General features: G+C 43.8%; 1 protein-coding gene across 1 annotated transcript in view; it reads right to left on the bottom strand.

Moving 5' to 3' along the window:
* COL4A6 (collagen type IV alpha 6 chain) overlaps positions 1-14,811 on the bottom strand; it is a 294,347-nt gene that overhangs the window by 65,496 nt on the left and 214,040 nt on the right. The window contains exons 13-20 of the mRNA XM_054996028.1: positions 14,018-14,071; positions 10,867-10,926; positions 9,493-9,537; positions 8,592-8,645; positions 8,420-8,489; positions 6,917-7,027; positions 2,799-2,948; positions 2,510-2,614 (exon numbers count right to left, since the gene is read on the bottom strand). Of these exons, the coding sequence (XP_054852003.1) occupies positions 2,510-2,614; positions 2,799-2,948; positions 6,917-7,027; positions 8,420-8,489; positions 8,592-8,645; positions 9,493-9,537; positions 10,867-10,926; positions 14,018-14,071 (649 nt within the window). The remainder of the gene's footprint in view (positions 1-2,509; positions 2,615-2,798; positions 2,949-6,916; positions 7,028-8,419; positions 8,490-8,591; positions 8,646-9,492; positions 9,538-10,866; positions 10,927-14,017; positions 14,072-14,811) is intronic.

Here is a 14,811-nt window from a genome sequence, read left to right as displayed (position 1 = left end):
CTGAGTTGTCTACATATTTCTTTTATTCAACAGTTCCAAGGTGTCATCACTCTTTCATGTTACTTAGGTAACGTGCTTTCATGACTTTCTGCTGAGATGAAGGGCCATTTTAGTAGAATCCCCCTGGAGAAATGCTTTTGTAACTATTGTGAAGGTCAAGTTAATTCAATTGCCCTTATCCTTTTTATTTGTCCGTGTTATATTTCACTCTGTAATCAATATAGTACTCACTAGACTGACTGGCTACAGAAGATATTGGAACAACAGAAATTAAAAATCTTACTGTCAGGTACGATAAAAAAAACGGTACATGTGATTTAGCCATATTTACTTATGCACTTATAAATCATTCATAAAATACTCCAATGTATGGCTTGTAGGCTGTTAAGTTCCAGGGAAAGGAAAGGCTGCTTCAAATATGTGGCTGCAGTTTTATGGAAGAGATTGCTGGGCTCCCAGTGGCTGAAAAAAATGTGCTGTTGAAGTTGCAGAAATTACTGCTGGGAAGCAATGGGACCACAGGTTGCATTCATCACACAAATATATCCCTAAGATTATTGGGGCAATGGTCCCTAAAATCATTGCAGCAATGATTTGGAACATCTGCATGATTTTTAACATCTGAAAGAGCTCTGAGAACTTCATACCTGTCTGAATGCAGTGGATATCAAGTTCCCTTGATGGAGGCAATAGAAAAAGCAACTACAGGTGCTGTCATGCCAGCCATTGTGACCGCAGAGAAGGTCTACCTCTACTCATAAAAAAAGGGCCATTCAGTAGAAAGGTAACTATTGCAGGCTGGCACTTTTACTGGCTGGCTAGAAGCCAGAGCTAAGAATCAGGAAGTCCCTGGTACAAATCTCACTGTTATTACCATCAGCCAGATCCTGAGTCCACTGCACCTCATTCTACCTCCTTTCTCTGGAACTTAGATTGCATCATCAAGAGCCAGGGGCCTGAAGAGACTGCCACGCACTCCCTTCCTATCTGTATCTTTGCGTCACACTTTAATTGCTGTAAGCAGGCCCGGCGCGTCCATGGAGGTGGTGCCGGCAGCCACCTCAAGCGCTGAACTTTGAAGGAGGTGCTGTGCCGGCCCCCGATGACTCCCGACACAGAAGCGGGCCGTGTCCGTGCTCGCCTCTCCACCCCTGCTGCCTGCCTCAGCTCGGCTCCCAGCAAGCCAGGTGCCCAGGTGGCGGGGAAGCGAGCAGGGAAGTGGGGCACCTCCTTGCCCCTTCGCCACTGCCACCCACCTCAGGTGAAGGGGATGTTCCTATGCGATGACATTACAAGTGACGTCATTGAGCAGGGGTGCAAGTAGGTATCTCATCTCAGGCACCAGAAACCCTGCCACCGGTCCTGGCTGTGAGTAGCTTTGAGAACCAAACCTGGGCCGATTCCAGACGGCCCTCTGCAATCCAAAACGTTGCGCGTTGTCGCGCGTCATCGCGTGGAAAACGCGAAATATCGCGTTTTCTCACATGAGTTTTGCGCGAGGTCACGCAAAACTCGCACGAGAAAACGCGATAGTTTGCGTTTTCCGCGCGACAACGCGCAACGTTTCGGATTGCAGAGGGCCGTCTGGAATCGGCCCTGGATGGAAAGCCAGGTATAAATAATACAAATATGTGCTTTGTCTGAGCCTGCAGCTATGCAAACAAAGTTTGTAAGGATAAGGCCTGGTACACGGACGCAACTTCCACAGCATCTAATTTTGAAGTCTCCCAATTAAAGGAAGTTGCTTAACCATGTGAATTTTATCAGGTTAATCAATTAAATTCACTTTGGAGTAACAAAAGCTCTGAAGGAAACAAAACAAAATGCATTTTCTCCCTTTTAAATGATGTCTGCTGCTAATGCAGCAGGTTGCAGCTTAGAAGAGGCTTTCTCTCTGGTGTATAACAAGAGAGAGAATGCCTCTTCTAAGATGGTGACCACTATCTGCAGTTGCTGTAAGAGCTTGTACTAAAAACAGTTGAATTTAAACAAAACCTGTTGCCCATTTAATAGCAGCCACTTTGTTAATCAACCCAAAAGCTTTTAATAAATTTAATCTAATTTAAATCTAATTTAAACACTGCAGCCTCAAGTGTCAAATGGACAAACTCTCACCCATGATTGTTCACAACTTGACAAATTGAAAATCCCAAGGAAAATGGAAACTGCAGATAGTCGTGTTGGTCCATTAGAAACAAACAATCCTTAAGCAATAGAAGGGCAATATGAATAGTTGGGTCAACTAACCCATCATAAAGTAGCATGCAAGTTTTCAGGTTTGGCAGAATTCCTCAGGCTAAATGCCAAGCAACAAACGTAAAAATGAATTAAAAAAAAAAGGAAACAGGAAAAATGTCCAATATCTTTTTATTTTCCTCCCTGCTGCTGAAAAGGGAGGGAATGCTTAATATACAGCCTGAAGAAGATTTCTGATTAACTCAAAAGCCTGCTCACTACCTTGTGATGTATGAGTTGTTCTCAAATAAAGGAAAATGGAGGTTGCGTTCACCTTTGTATCCTTTTGAACCAAGCGACCCTGGTGGCCCTCTCGGTCCAGGATTTCCTTGCTCTCCTGGTTCTCCATCAAGTAATGCTCCTGGTGTATGTATGGTACCTGCAGGTTTGGAATGGAGGAAAATCCATCAGCTGTGGACTGCACGGAAATGAACTGCAAAACCTGCTTAGTTCAGAAGCTGATGGCTAGAACTGTAGAAATTTCACACGTAGGAACAATGGGAAAAAATATTGCTTGAGCTTAAAATTAACAGCATGGAAGCAGAAGCAAGCAGAGAACTCACGTGATGGGCCACGAAGCCCTGGAGCTCCCGGCAAACCTGGAGCTCCGTCTCGGCCAGGAGGACCAGGGAACCCAATCGCTTCTCTTCCTGGAGCTCCAGATTCACCTTTTTGACCTAGCACACCTGGGAATCCCAAGCGACCTGGAGGGCCTGGCCAAAGACAGACACATGCAGTGTTCTCAGTCACTTCATACATTCAGATACTTTCCATTTACTAAAATCATTTTTGTTTATATTTAAATACAACTCCTTTTTTTGTACATTTATTAAAATTTACCTGTACATTAGAGTCACCTAGGAAAGACTAAAATGGCACTTAAAATATCCATCAATGGAACGTGTTAATTTTTCAACTATTTTGGTTATGGATGCAGTTGTAGCAAGGTGGGCTCCAGAGACGATTGCAAGAGTGCCCCAAGACCCTAGATGCAGCGCCTCTCAAAACACCTGGAATCCCTAACGCTGCCTGTTCCATTATTCCTATAAACTCTGGATGCTTCTGCACTTGCGACAGCAAACAGTGAGCTCCACCATGGCCTCCTCATCCAGGTAAGAAAGAAAAAGAGGCAGCAGCGGTGGTGGGGAAGATGTTACATTTCATCTCTGAGGACGGGTTGTTTTCACACTGCTTGCCAGCCACGGAACATCGCACCAATCTCCCAAAACGACAGCATCTGCCTGGAGTGATTTCGCATGAGAACTGCAGACCAGGAAGACGCTGTTGTTCCGGGAGCTTGGCGTAATGTTCCATGGCTGGTAAGCAGCGTGAAAATGGCCCCTGTCCGAAATGTAACATCTTCCCCATCACCGCTCTGCCTCTTTTTCTTCCTTACCTGGATGAGGAGGCCATGGTGGAGCTCACTGTTTGCTGCCACAAGTGCAAAAGCATCCAGAGTTTATAGGAATAATGGAACATGATTCCAGGTGTTTTGAGCCAGGGTGGGGCAAGGGCTCCAATGCCAGGATAATGTCTGTGCCTCTTTTTGTTTTATTAAGGGGTTGGATTTGTAGAACAAGTGGGAAGATGATAAATGAACTTGGTATATTGTGCTTAGGGGGCTGAATGTAGGTAGGGACATGGTTTATTCCTTTAGAAGAAATTTTATTTTGATTCATTCAGAGGGTAAAAAGCTCAGCGGTTCACCAGTACTGGGCTCAGAACTGTACAACATAATGCCTCATTCAGTAACTGTTGCCTTCAAACCTGGCTTTCAAGCCAAAGCATCTTGCTAAGAGCTTGATGCTTATTAGAATGGGATTATGATTTTCCCTTCTCCATAGAAAATCCCTTCTAATTCCTTCCTCAGTGTGAGGAATTTTTGAAATAGTTCCTGATTTTATAACTCCATTTTACTCTCCCCCCCCCCTCAGCCCTATCTTGCATTTTAAATGTCTGCGTCCACCACCCATTCCTCCCACTCTCTCCTGACTGGATGACGCACTGCTGAGTGGGTGAGTGGTAAGAGCCTTCTAGAGGATGGACTTGGCTTTGGCTGTCACAGAAGGCTCCATAAGGGCTCCTAGCAGGGTCTGATCTGCAGTGGATTCAGTACAAGGCCCAGATTAACTTGTTAAACAAGTATGTATGTTCCATTATATAATCTGGCTCCCTGGAATTGTTTCGCAATCACTAAGTCTGATTGTGTTAGTAGAATATCTAAGACCAAACTCAGTCTCCTTAAATGTGGTTCACTTGCAAAGCAATCTGAAGACTTAAATCTTTTTAAGCCCAATGATGTCAATGGATTTACAAATGTGTAAACCTGTCCTTAGGAAGGTACTGATCGAGTACTACAGCTGCTGGTGGTTTATCTACAGTTTGCATCCCACGTGCAGAATCAAGCAATATGGAATCCTCGGAACCAGGACTTTTCAGTTTACTTTACAAGAAGTTGTTGGTCCTTATGATTACAGATGGAAAAAATTATTTATTTATTTATTCGCTTTATCTATACCCCACCTTTTCTCCCCAAAGTGGCTTACATCATTCTCCTCTCTTTCATTATCACAACAGCCTTGTGAAGTAGTGTAAGCAGTTGGCCCGTTCTCCGCCATCTTTAGTAGCCATTTAATATGGCTACCTGTGATATGAAAAATCACAAGGCCCCTAGATTTAAAATGGCAATTTGCATTGCAGCCAGGGGGAGTCCAGCTAACAGTTGCTGAGTCCCGCCCGGGAGACCCAGGCATGAATGGAATGCCGTATAGGAATGCGGAGTGATCAGTGGTGATTGGATTTGCAGTCCCTCCAGCTCCAGGAGGAGTCCAGCACAACAAAGGTCTCGTAGTGTCCTCCCACTTAACACATTCCTCTTCCTCCTTCCGTGATGAGATCTCCTGTCCTTGACTGAGGAGCTAATCAAATGGCATTCATAAGTATTTATAAATCATTCCTGGGAAGGTACATTCCCCAACTAAATTCATCAACTTAGCTCCGTTGGACTTCATTAGCAAACTGCCCCTTTGTGCAGTGCTAGAACAAATTTTACATTCTCTTTCACACGCCCTGGCAGCTACCAATCAAGATAATTCAACCTTTTGTTACTCCTAGGAACTGACCATTGGAGTCTTTGTTTTAACAGCTAGGTGGACTACCCCACCTCAAGGCACGTTTTACTCTATAAAGAGTAGTGCCCTGACCCCATTCAAATTGTGCACGCTTTCAGGACACTGTTCCCTTAGGGTCACTTCCCTAAGCCTCTTTCTCTCTGTACACGCTTACCGGATCCAAAGCGCTGTTCCCTTAAGGTCTGCTCTAAGCCTCTTGCTCTCCTGGCCGAGAACACTGGCATTTGAAGCCACTCTCTTCTCCCGCGGACTGGACTATTGTTCAGGATAGGTAGATATACTTGTTCCTCTCACTCTATTCCAACTTCTGTCTAGCTTCCTAGGACTCTCTCTGTGTGTAACCATTTTTACCCTGTGTATATGTGCGTGCATTTTCCCCTTTTAATAGAAGTTTGTTCTTTGAATTTAAAGCACCAGCCTCGTTTGTTAAATTGGAAGGGAGCCCGTAAAAATTGATGAAAAAAATCCCAGTTACTGACCTCTCACACAGCTGTCTTCCTTGCTTGCTAATTCCCCCACAATTCTCTTAATTGCAAGAAGACCAATTCAGTAGGTAAGGCTGAGAAAGAATGACTGGCCCAAGGTCACCCGCTTCCGGGGCAGAGTGGGGATTCGAACCTGGGTCTTCCAGATCCTAGTCCAGCACTTTAATCACTATACAACAGGGCTTTCCGCTTTATTTTACAGGAAGTTTTTGGTCCTTATGATTACAGATGAAAATGTGAAAAAGACTGGGTGGTACCTCCTAAAGAATTGGCCAACAGAGGGCTTTTTACTTAAAGAGGAGGGCTGTACTGTAAGGAAGTGGTCTCAAGGAGATAAATCAGTAAAAGGAGAGGGGGACTATAAATTTACTATTATGTACTGTCTGTTGCTATAAGCCTCTGTTGTTTAATATGTCAGAATTGCATATGCTCTGTTTCAGTATTTCTTCACCTGTCTATTGGATTTCTGGTGGTTTAAAATCTTTGCAAATTTCTGTTCATATATCCTATTACATTGTTTATTGAAATGTCTTTGAAACTTACTGGACGGACTCACACTATGATACCTGCCTTGAGTCTCAGTGAGAAAGGCAGACAATAAATAAATAATTAGAATTTTAAAACAGGTAATATACTCTGAACACAGCATGGATTACAGTCCAGAGTTATTGGTTTCTATCCCTCCCAACCAGGGCTTTTTTCTGGGAAAAGAGGTGGTGGAACTGAGATGGTTGCCCTCGGAGAAAATGGTCACATGTTTTGTGGCCCCGCCCCCTGATCTCCAGACAGAGGGGAGTTGAAATTGCCCTCCGTGCCACAGAGCAGCGCGGAGAGCAATCTAAACTCCCCTCTGTCTGGAGATCAGGGGGCGGGGCCACCAGACATGTGACCATTTTCAAGAGGTTCTGGAACTCCATTCCACCGCGTTCCCGCTGAAAAAAAGCCCTGCTCCTAACAATGCTACCAACAAAAAGGTGTAAAATCTGTACTTTTATATCTGACGTCTTCAACACTCATCACAGCTTCTAATATGTAGCTTACTTGGCTTTTAGAAAACTCTCTTACCTGGAACTGGGGCGGGAAATCCAGGTGGACCAGGAAGACCTGGTATGCCTATAGTCCCTTCATCACCTCTAGGGCCTGCGGCACCTGGTGTCCCAGGTTCTCCGGGAGGGCCTAGTATCCAAAGAGAAAGCTTTTAGAATAGGCCTGCATTCCTCTTGCCAGTAACCCCATGGCCTCCACTGATGGTCAGTTTGCTTGGAGACACTCTGGGCACTGTGAGCAGAATGGACTATAACTTAGCAATGCACAAGGCCATTCTTTGTACAAACCTTCAGAATCACAGCTTTCATCATATAAAGTTTCTAGACAGCAGTGAGGTTCATTAAAGTGATATTGAAGCTACATTGCATTAGAGAATCCTAAAACTGGAATTAAATATTCTCCATTCTTAGCTGTACTTTACCAGAGATACCTTAATAGCAAAAATGTGCATCCAGGAACCACAGAACAATTCTCTCCCCCCCCCCCCTCCACTCTCAGGTGGTCACATCTGACAGCCAACAGAAAATCTTATGAAAGCCTTGGATGTGCGCGTGTCACAATATTCATAAACTGCAGGACCACAGAAGAGCCCTGTGAGTGGAGTGGGGAGGGCAGAGAAATGGAAGGGTGGCCATGGTTCTGTAGATACTGGGTAAAAAATGTGATTAGATTGCTCACAAGAACTCCAGTGGATTAAAATTCAATCCAATGACCATCTCAAGAGGAGTGGACTGACCCTGATTTGACTGAAATCAGTGAAAAATGATCTAATTGGGTTTTGTGATCACCCTTAGGCCATTCCCAAAGCTTCTGACTATGTTCTCTCTGACTAGCTTAACTTTTGGCCTTTGTTTTAGGTGGGTAGCCATATTGGTCTGCAGTAATACACAGGATTTGAGTCCAGTGGCACCTTAGAGACCATCAAGATTTTTCAGAGAGTAAGCATTTGAGACTCAGAGCTCCCTTCTTCAGTCTGGTCTGAAGGTGCCTGAAGAAGAGCGCTCTGACTCTCAAAAGCCTACATTTGAAAATCTTGGTGGTCTCTAAGATGCCACTGGACTTAAATCCTGCTGTAGCAGGACTGAGTAGCACTAATGTTAGGAGTTAGCAGAGCATGCACTCTGTGGGGTTCACACATTTTATAGAGTGTGACAGACTAGTTAATTGTTAACGTGAAACAGTAAGATTAAGTATTTTTTTAAAAAAACATAATGAATTATTATAAACTTTTGCCAGTGATGATTACTTATGTTCTTGTTTGGGGATACCTGCAGATATTGGCGGGGAGGGGGGCGGGGAGAGGCTAGATGGTCAGTAAGCACCACAGGGCTCGAGGAGGCAAGGGGTCCTCTTGCCCATATTTGCAAACAAACAGCACATGAATGGAACAGAAAGGAAATCTGTTATTCATAGTCTGACATTCTTGGATATTTGACTGACTGACTACCTGGTCAGCTGACTGCTGGGCCAACCCTAATTTTGAATTTTTTTTACGAAGTAAAAAACAAGACAAAACCGCACCTGAGATTATGGAACCATCTATATCAATATGAACCGTGGGGCCTGGTGGCCCGATGTCACCCCATTCGCCCTGCAAAATGAAGCATAGGGTACAGCTTTATAATCTGCCCAGACTCTTTCTGAGTGACCATCATAATTCAGTGAAGGAAGTGGTGTTTCCATGAGGGGTTACCTTTCCTCCTGGAAATCCATCCTGTCCAGGAAAACCAGAGGCACCTCTTAGGCCCTGAATGAAAAAATAATTCTTTTGATAATTGAACTCATTTCTATCCAGTTCTTCCTTGGTACGCAGAGTCCTTTACAATGTATGCACATGTTCACTGCAAGGAGTTCTAAAAGTGACATTTTGCATCAGAGGAAGTCTACTTAACCAGAGAAATGCAGCTCAGCCAGTGGAACAGACCCAAGGGACCTAATCCAGATATTGCAGGTCAACATCCGACCCTGTGACAGGTGGACCTCTGTGGCAGTTGTTAAATAATATATAGAACTATCCATGAAATTATCCTGACCCAGTCAAGTCTTAAACTTTCTACATTGGTGGTGGTAGAGAGTGCCCTCAAGTCATAGCTGACTTATGGCGACCCCTGCTGGGGTTTTCATGGCAAGAGACTAACACAGGTGGTTTACCATTCCCTGCCTCTGCAACCCTGGTCTTCGCTGGAGGTCTCCCATCCAATTGCTAACCAGGGCCAACCCTGCTTAGCTTCTGAGATCTGATGGAAGTGGGCTTGCCTGGGCTATCCAGGTCAGGGCTTTCGTGGTATTAGTTATTCTACATTTCCAAGTGAAGTTTGCTCACCTATCTTGGAAGGAAGTGATGCTTTTCAGGTAGCTGCTCAGAAACCTTGTATGAATAGTAATTGAATCTATTGGCTTGTTCCAGCTACAAGCAGACAGTATCTATATACATTTTGCCAACAGATGCAAGTTGGCTCAAGCAGGCAAGCTTAATAAAAAAAAAAAACCTACACTTCTGACAACCGAAGGCAATACATTTCCAAACATACCAACTGCTAGAGCATGACACAGAGAAAAGATGACCAACTTCCAACTTTAAAAATAATATTCACCTTTCCACCTGCGGCACCAATGAATCCCTTCAACCCCATGTCTCCCTAAAAAAAAAAGAGGGGGGAAGATAGTGACCATTTCTGCAGAACTCAGAGGCTGCCTCGTTACAACACATGCAACCCTACTCTGTACATGTTGCATAAATGAGCAACCAAATGCAGCTGATTGGTCCACTCCCAAGTTTTCAAATTTGTCTTTGGGGGAAAACCAATGTACAACATGGTCTCATTTACTACTTATAAATCATATTTTATTTATTGGCTTTGCTAATTTCTTTAAGCTTAGGCCCTATAAGCTGTATAAATGTGTCAGAGAGCCAGATGGAGCCCGTGATCTTGCTGGTCCCACTACTGAATGGGAGGGTGGTGAGTGCATGTGGAAGACATGCTTCACACATTACAAAGTTTGCACCCAGAGCAGTTGCACACGTCCAGTCTCTGCAACGTATGTACTCATCCTGTACACACATCCATGGCAGCACAGCCCATATCCCACAGCAAAGCAATGCCTGTCCTAGAATTCTTTTGAGCCTTTATCATATTTTGTCAGGAAATTACACTAAAGGTCCTGTTCAGGACTTTTTTTCTGGGAAAAGAGGTAGTGGAACTCAGTGGGTTGCCAGCACAGGGGGCAAATCCTGGTGGGAGGTGGTGCCCCTGGTACCACATGCACACGCGCAAAGTGCGCGCATGCTCCCAGGACCACACAATGATGTCACTTTAGGTCAGCCGGAACAAGGGGGCAGTTTTTAAAAGTTTAAATCGCCCTCGGCAAAAATGATCACATGGCTGGTGGCCCCGCCCCCTGATCTCCAGACAGAGGGGAGTTGAGATTGCCCTCCATACCGCTCCATTGCCACTCCATCGCAATCTAAACTCCCCTATGTCTGGAGATCAGGGGGCGGGGCCACCAGCCATGTGACCATTTTCAAGAGGTTCCAGAACTCCGTTCCACCGCGTTCCGGATGAAAGAAAGCCCTGGTCGTGATGGAAATCCAGAGTTCACTTGGATGTTTAACATGTAAGGATGGGAAACAGAAGAATTTCTCTAGAGAAGTGCCCATATCATCAAATTGCAAGTCTAGATAAGCAGCAAAGCAAGTAAGCATGAGAACAAGCTCTATAAGCTATAAATTAGAAGACTCGAGGCTTGACTCCACTGGAGTGTTTCTGTGGATAGCAGGATTTCCTCCTTCGGAGGGCAAATTCTTGGATCTTGCTGTAGCCCCAGATGCTGTAGCCCCTGTGCTGCCCCTGCATCCTGGGAAATGCTCTGCTGGACCCAAGTCTTAGCTGACAGTGGAGGCTAAGCTCAGTCATCCTACACAGTTATTGTGTGGAACTGCAATGGGCAGATCTGAGGAAGCTACTTACCCTCGGTCCTGGCATGCCAGGCACACCTTTTTCCCCCTTTTCTCCAAAAGCCCCAAAGCCCTGGAATGGGAAAAGGCCAAAGTGATATTGATTAATCTACACCTCAGTGTAAGAACACAAATGCAACACAAGATGCAGAAAGTAAAGGCTCTCCGTTTGCACATATAGCTGGGCATAAACAAATGGAGGGAAGCAAGAGCAATAAATGAGACACCTATTCTCACATAAAGGAAGCCAGCCAAGGAGGAGGGATTGCTAGTCAACAATGCAACTTTGGAAGCCTCCAATGCAGCTCTCAAAAGACAGAAGGTGGGTCTGAGATGGGCAAGTTTTACTGCAGTTCTACAGTTAAAAACCCTTTTCAATGATGCAGAGTAGCTAATTTCATTCTATGCCTTGGAACAAACTTGCCCAAACAACCTGCAACTCAGACTCCATCTCTCCCAGAGCAAAGCCCACCAGCAGCCAATCAGCCCAGACTGCAGCTGGCAAGAGGAATGGGGGAAGTAGTGGATTATCCACTGGTCTGATTTGGACCAATTTCCTCTTCTAGTCTCTTTCCCCACAAAAAGAATCTCCTCTTCCAAAGCACATCCAATATGGTCTTTCCATCCTACTACAACTACAACTGCCCGGTTTCAGACCACCGCCAAAGCTAAGAGCCCCAAGCTCTCTATGACAAAAAAGCAATGCAATTAGCAAATATCCAGTATAAATATTATAAATGCCAGCTTCAAAGTTATGCAAAGTTATGCAAAACTTTGGTAAAGTGTATTTCTTTATGCTAAAGTGTCTGTGCAACAAATATAAGTCATATAATATGAAACGGCTGTCCCCATACATGCTATACATAAATCTAATAGTCATATAAATACATATAAATCCATACAATATTCTGTACAATATTAATATACAATATAAACACTGAATGACCACAGGATTAAATGGACACTTTTGTGGATTGTTTTTCTTTTTCCACAGGGTCTAGAAAGAAGGCATGCTCACTGGTTCCATTCCTGTTAGACCTGTGAACTAGGTCCAGAAGTGCTGTCTAATCAACGTTTATCTGGTAAACGTCTTCATTTAATATTTCACAGATTTATGGAGACTACGGCCGCCCGGCTCTGCTCAACAAGATGCCAGCTCATATCCTCGTTTCGATGCAACTTTTTCAAGGATGTACCGTCTTATTGCGATTCTTATTGCTGTAACAATTCACACAATGACTCCATATTTCATGCCTGACGCTCACTATTCCCCGAAACTGTCTGCATCGTACTTTTGTATACGCGGTGTTTTATCCTACTACATTACTGCTCTAATTGATCAGAGAAGTGAAAGACCATCATCTGTTCTACTAATGTGGTGACACAGGCAGGGAGTCTTTCCACTGCAAGAGGCTCAAAGATGGGAAGGTGCTTTATACTGGGGAAGTGGTCAGAATGGATCTGCGGGCTTCAACCCAATGAGTAGAACTTTGCCAGCTGGCAAGACTTATTAGCAAAGTGGGTATGTGTTATGTGCTGTCAAGTCGCCTCTGCAACCCTATGAATGAAAGACCTCCCAAACGCCCTATCTCTAACAGACTTGCTCAGATCCTGCAAATTGGAGGACGTGGCTTCTTTTATTGAGTCAAGCCATCTCATTTTAGGTACTCTTTTCGTACTGCCTTCCACTTTTCCTAGCATTATTGACTTTTCCAGAGAATCTTGTCTTCTCATGATGTGACCAAAGTATGATAGCCTTAGTTTGGTCATTTTAGCTCCTAGGGAGAAATCAGGCTTGGTTTGATCCAGAACTCACTTATTTGTCTTTTTGGCTGTCCATGGTATCTGCGAAACTCTCCTCCAGCACCACATTTTTAAATGAATCAGTTTTCTTCCTGTCGGCTTTCTTCACCGTCCAACTTTCACAACCATACATAGTAATGGGGAGTCCCACAGTTTGGATTATCTCATCTTGGTTCCCAGAGAGATCTTGAAGGACCTTATCTCGCTCCCTCACAGCTTCTCTTCCAAGTCTCAATATTCTTCTGAGTTCTTCATTGCAGCCTCCCTTTTGGTTGATGATTGAGTTGAATAGAAAATCTTGAACAACTTCAATTTCTTCACCGTCAACTTTAAAATTGTGTAATTCCTCAGTAGTCATTACTTTTGTCTTCTTGGTGTTCAGCTGTAATCCTGCTTTGGCACTTTTTCCTTTAACCTTCATCAGTAGTTTCAAGTCTTCACTATTTTCTGCCAGTAATCTTATCAGGAAATAGCCTCAAACATTGCTATCAACTACTCTGCTAACCAGATTATTGGCATTAGCAAAGTAGTTGATAGCAATGTTTAAGGCTATTCCCTGCTAAGATAAATTCACTTTCATGAAACATAATAATTTTTTTAATGCAACTTATATTTGAGAGAAAAAGGCTTAGCACAGGGCTGGCATTTTTCAAGTATGAAAACTCATTACTTTTTGGTCCACTGAAATAAAGCACAAACTCCAAAGAGTAACTTGTTACACATAGCCAGCCCTTTCACTTTCCTCTTTAATCCTCCTCACCTCACAGCAAAAGAACTAACACAAAGAGCTTACTTTCCAGTTTATGGGTTTCCTGATTTTGTAAACTATTTAGTACTAAACTCAATTATTTTCACACCTTTAGAATTTAAAGAGGGTCGCCTAGAATTATCCTGCTTTCTGGGGTAGTCATTGACTCTCATAAAGAATGGGACGTGCTCCTGCATGTATGATACTCTGTACATGTTTGCATCGTGATGAGCAGCTCCTTTACTAGGAACTAAAGTCTTGTCCCTTTCCTTATAAATACGTATCACATGGGTAAATTTTTTTCACTGTCAGAAAAAAAATTCACAGGCGCTCCTGTCCCTGCAGAAAGAAAGCACGCACTTTTACTGTATGGTTGTCTTATCTTATCTTAAATATCTTAAAATATTTATTCCTTATGTTATAAAGCAAGGAATTACATTGACAAGTTTAATGACTGTGGAAAATTCATCGCCATCATTCCAGAAGGGGAAAAGGACCCAGCTGCCATACCAACAAGGACTAACAGTCAGGAACGATAACAAACATACTCATTTTAAGAGCCCCCATTTGAACTTTAGCCCATCATTTCAATGTCACGGAGTAAAAAACTTACTGGAAGCCCTGGAAGGCCTTGGAGTCCAGGAAATCCTTTGGGGCCTGGAATGCCCTGAAATAATAAGAGGGTCAATATTAGAGATCAGCAAGTCCCAGGGGATGAGAAATAAAGTGATCATAGCAGCACAGCCACACTACTTGAGACCAGTTTTTACACTACTCAGAGCTTCCATTTTAACTTGTTCAGGCTCATTTCTTTGACTCCTCACAAGTTCCAATCTTGAGAGTATAAAATGCTAAAATACAGGGCTTTTTTTCAGCAGGAATGCAGTGGAATGGAGTTCCAGAACCTCTTGAAAATGGTCATATGGCTGGTGGCCCCGCCCCCTGATCTCCAGACAGAGGGGAGTTTAGATTGCCCTCCGTGCCGCTTGGCGCTGAGCGGCACGGAGGGCAATCTCAACTCCCCTCTGTCTGGAGATCAGGGGGCGGGGCCACCAGCCATGTGACCATTTTCTCTGAGGGCAACCCACTGAGTTCCACCACCTCTTTTCCCAGAAAAAAAGCCCTGCTAAAATATATAAATGAAACTTACAGCGCAATCCTAAGCAAAGTCTACTGAAGGCTTAGAACAAAGTTATTCTGCTTAAGATTGCAGTATTAGTTACATACACGTGCGACTTGCTAATATACCTATATGCTTCAGAATCACTTCTGCAGTGCTGAACTTCAAGTTCGACCAGAGCACTTTTCAATATTACTGCTCACAAACATTTGCCATCAAAAAGCCCTTTCTGGCAGTGGGACCTGGTAGCGTTTAAAGCAGCTTTTGCTGTAATCATATGAACATGG

This window comes from Eublepharis macularius, chromosome 13, assembly GCF_028583425.1.
Source record: "Eublepharis macularius isolate TG4126 chromosome 13, MPM_Emac_v1.0, whole genome shotgun sequence".
NCBI classification, from domain to species: domain Eukaryota; kingdom Metazoa; phylum Chordata; class Lepidosauria; order Squamata; family Eublepharidae; genus Eublepharis; species Eublepharis macularius.
This window is presented reverse-complemented; position numbering and strand designations above follow the sequence as displayed.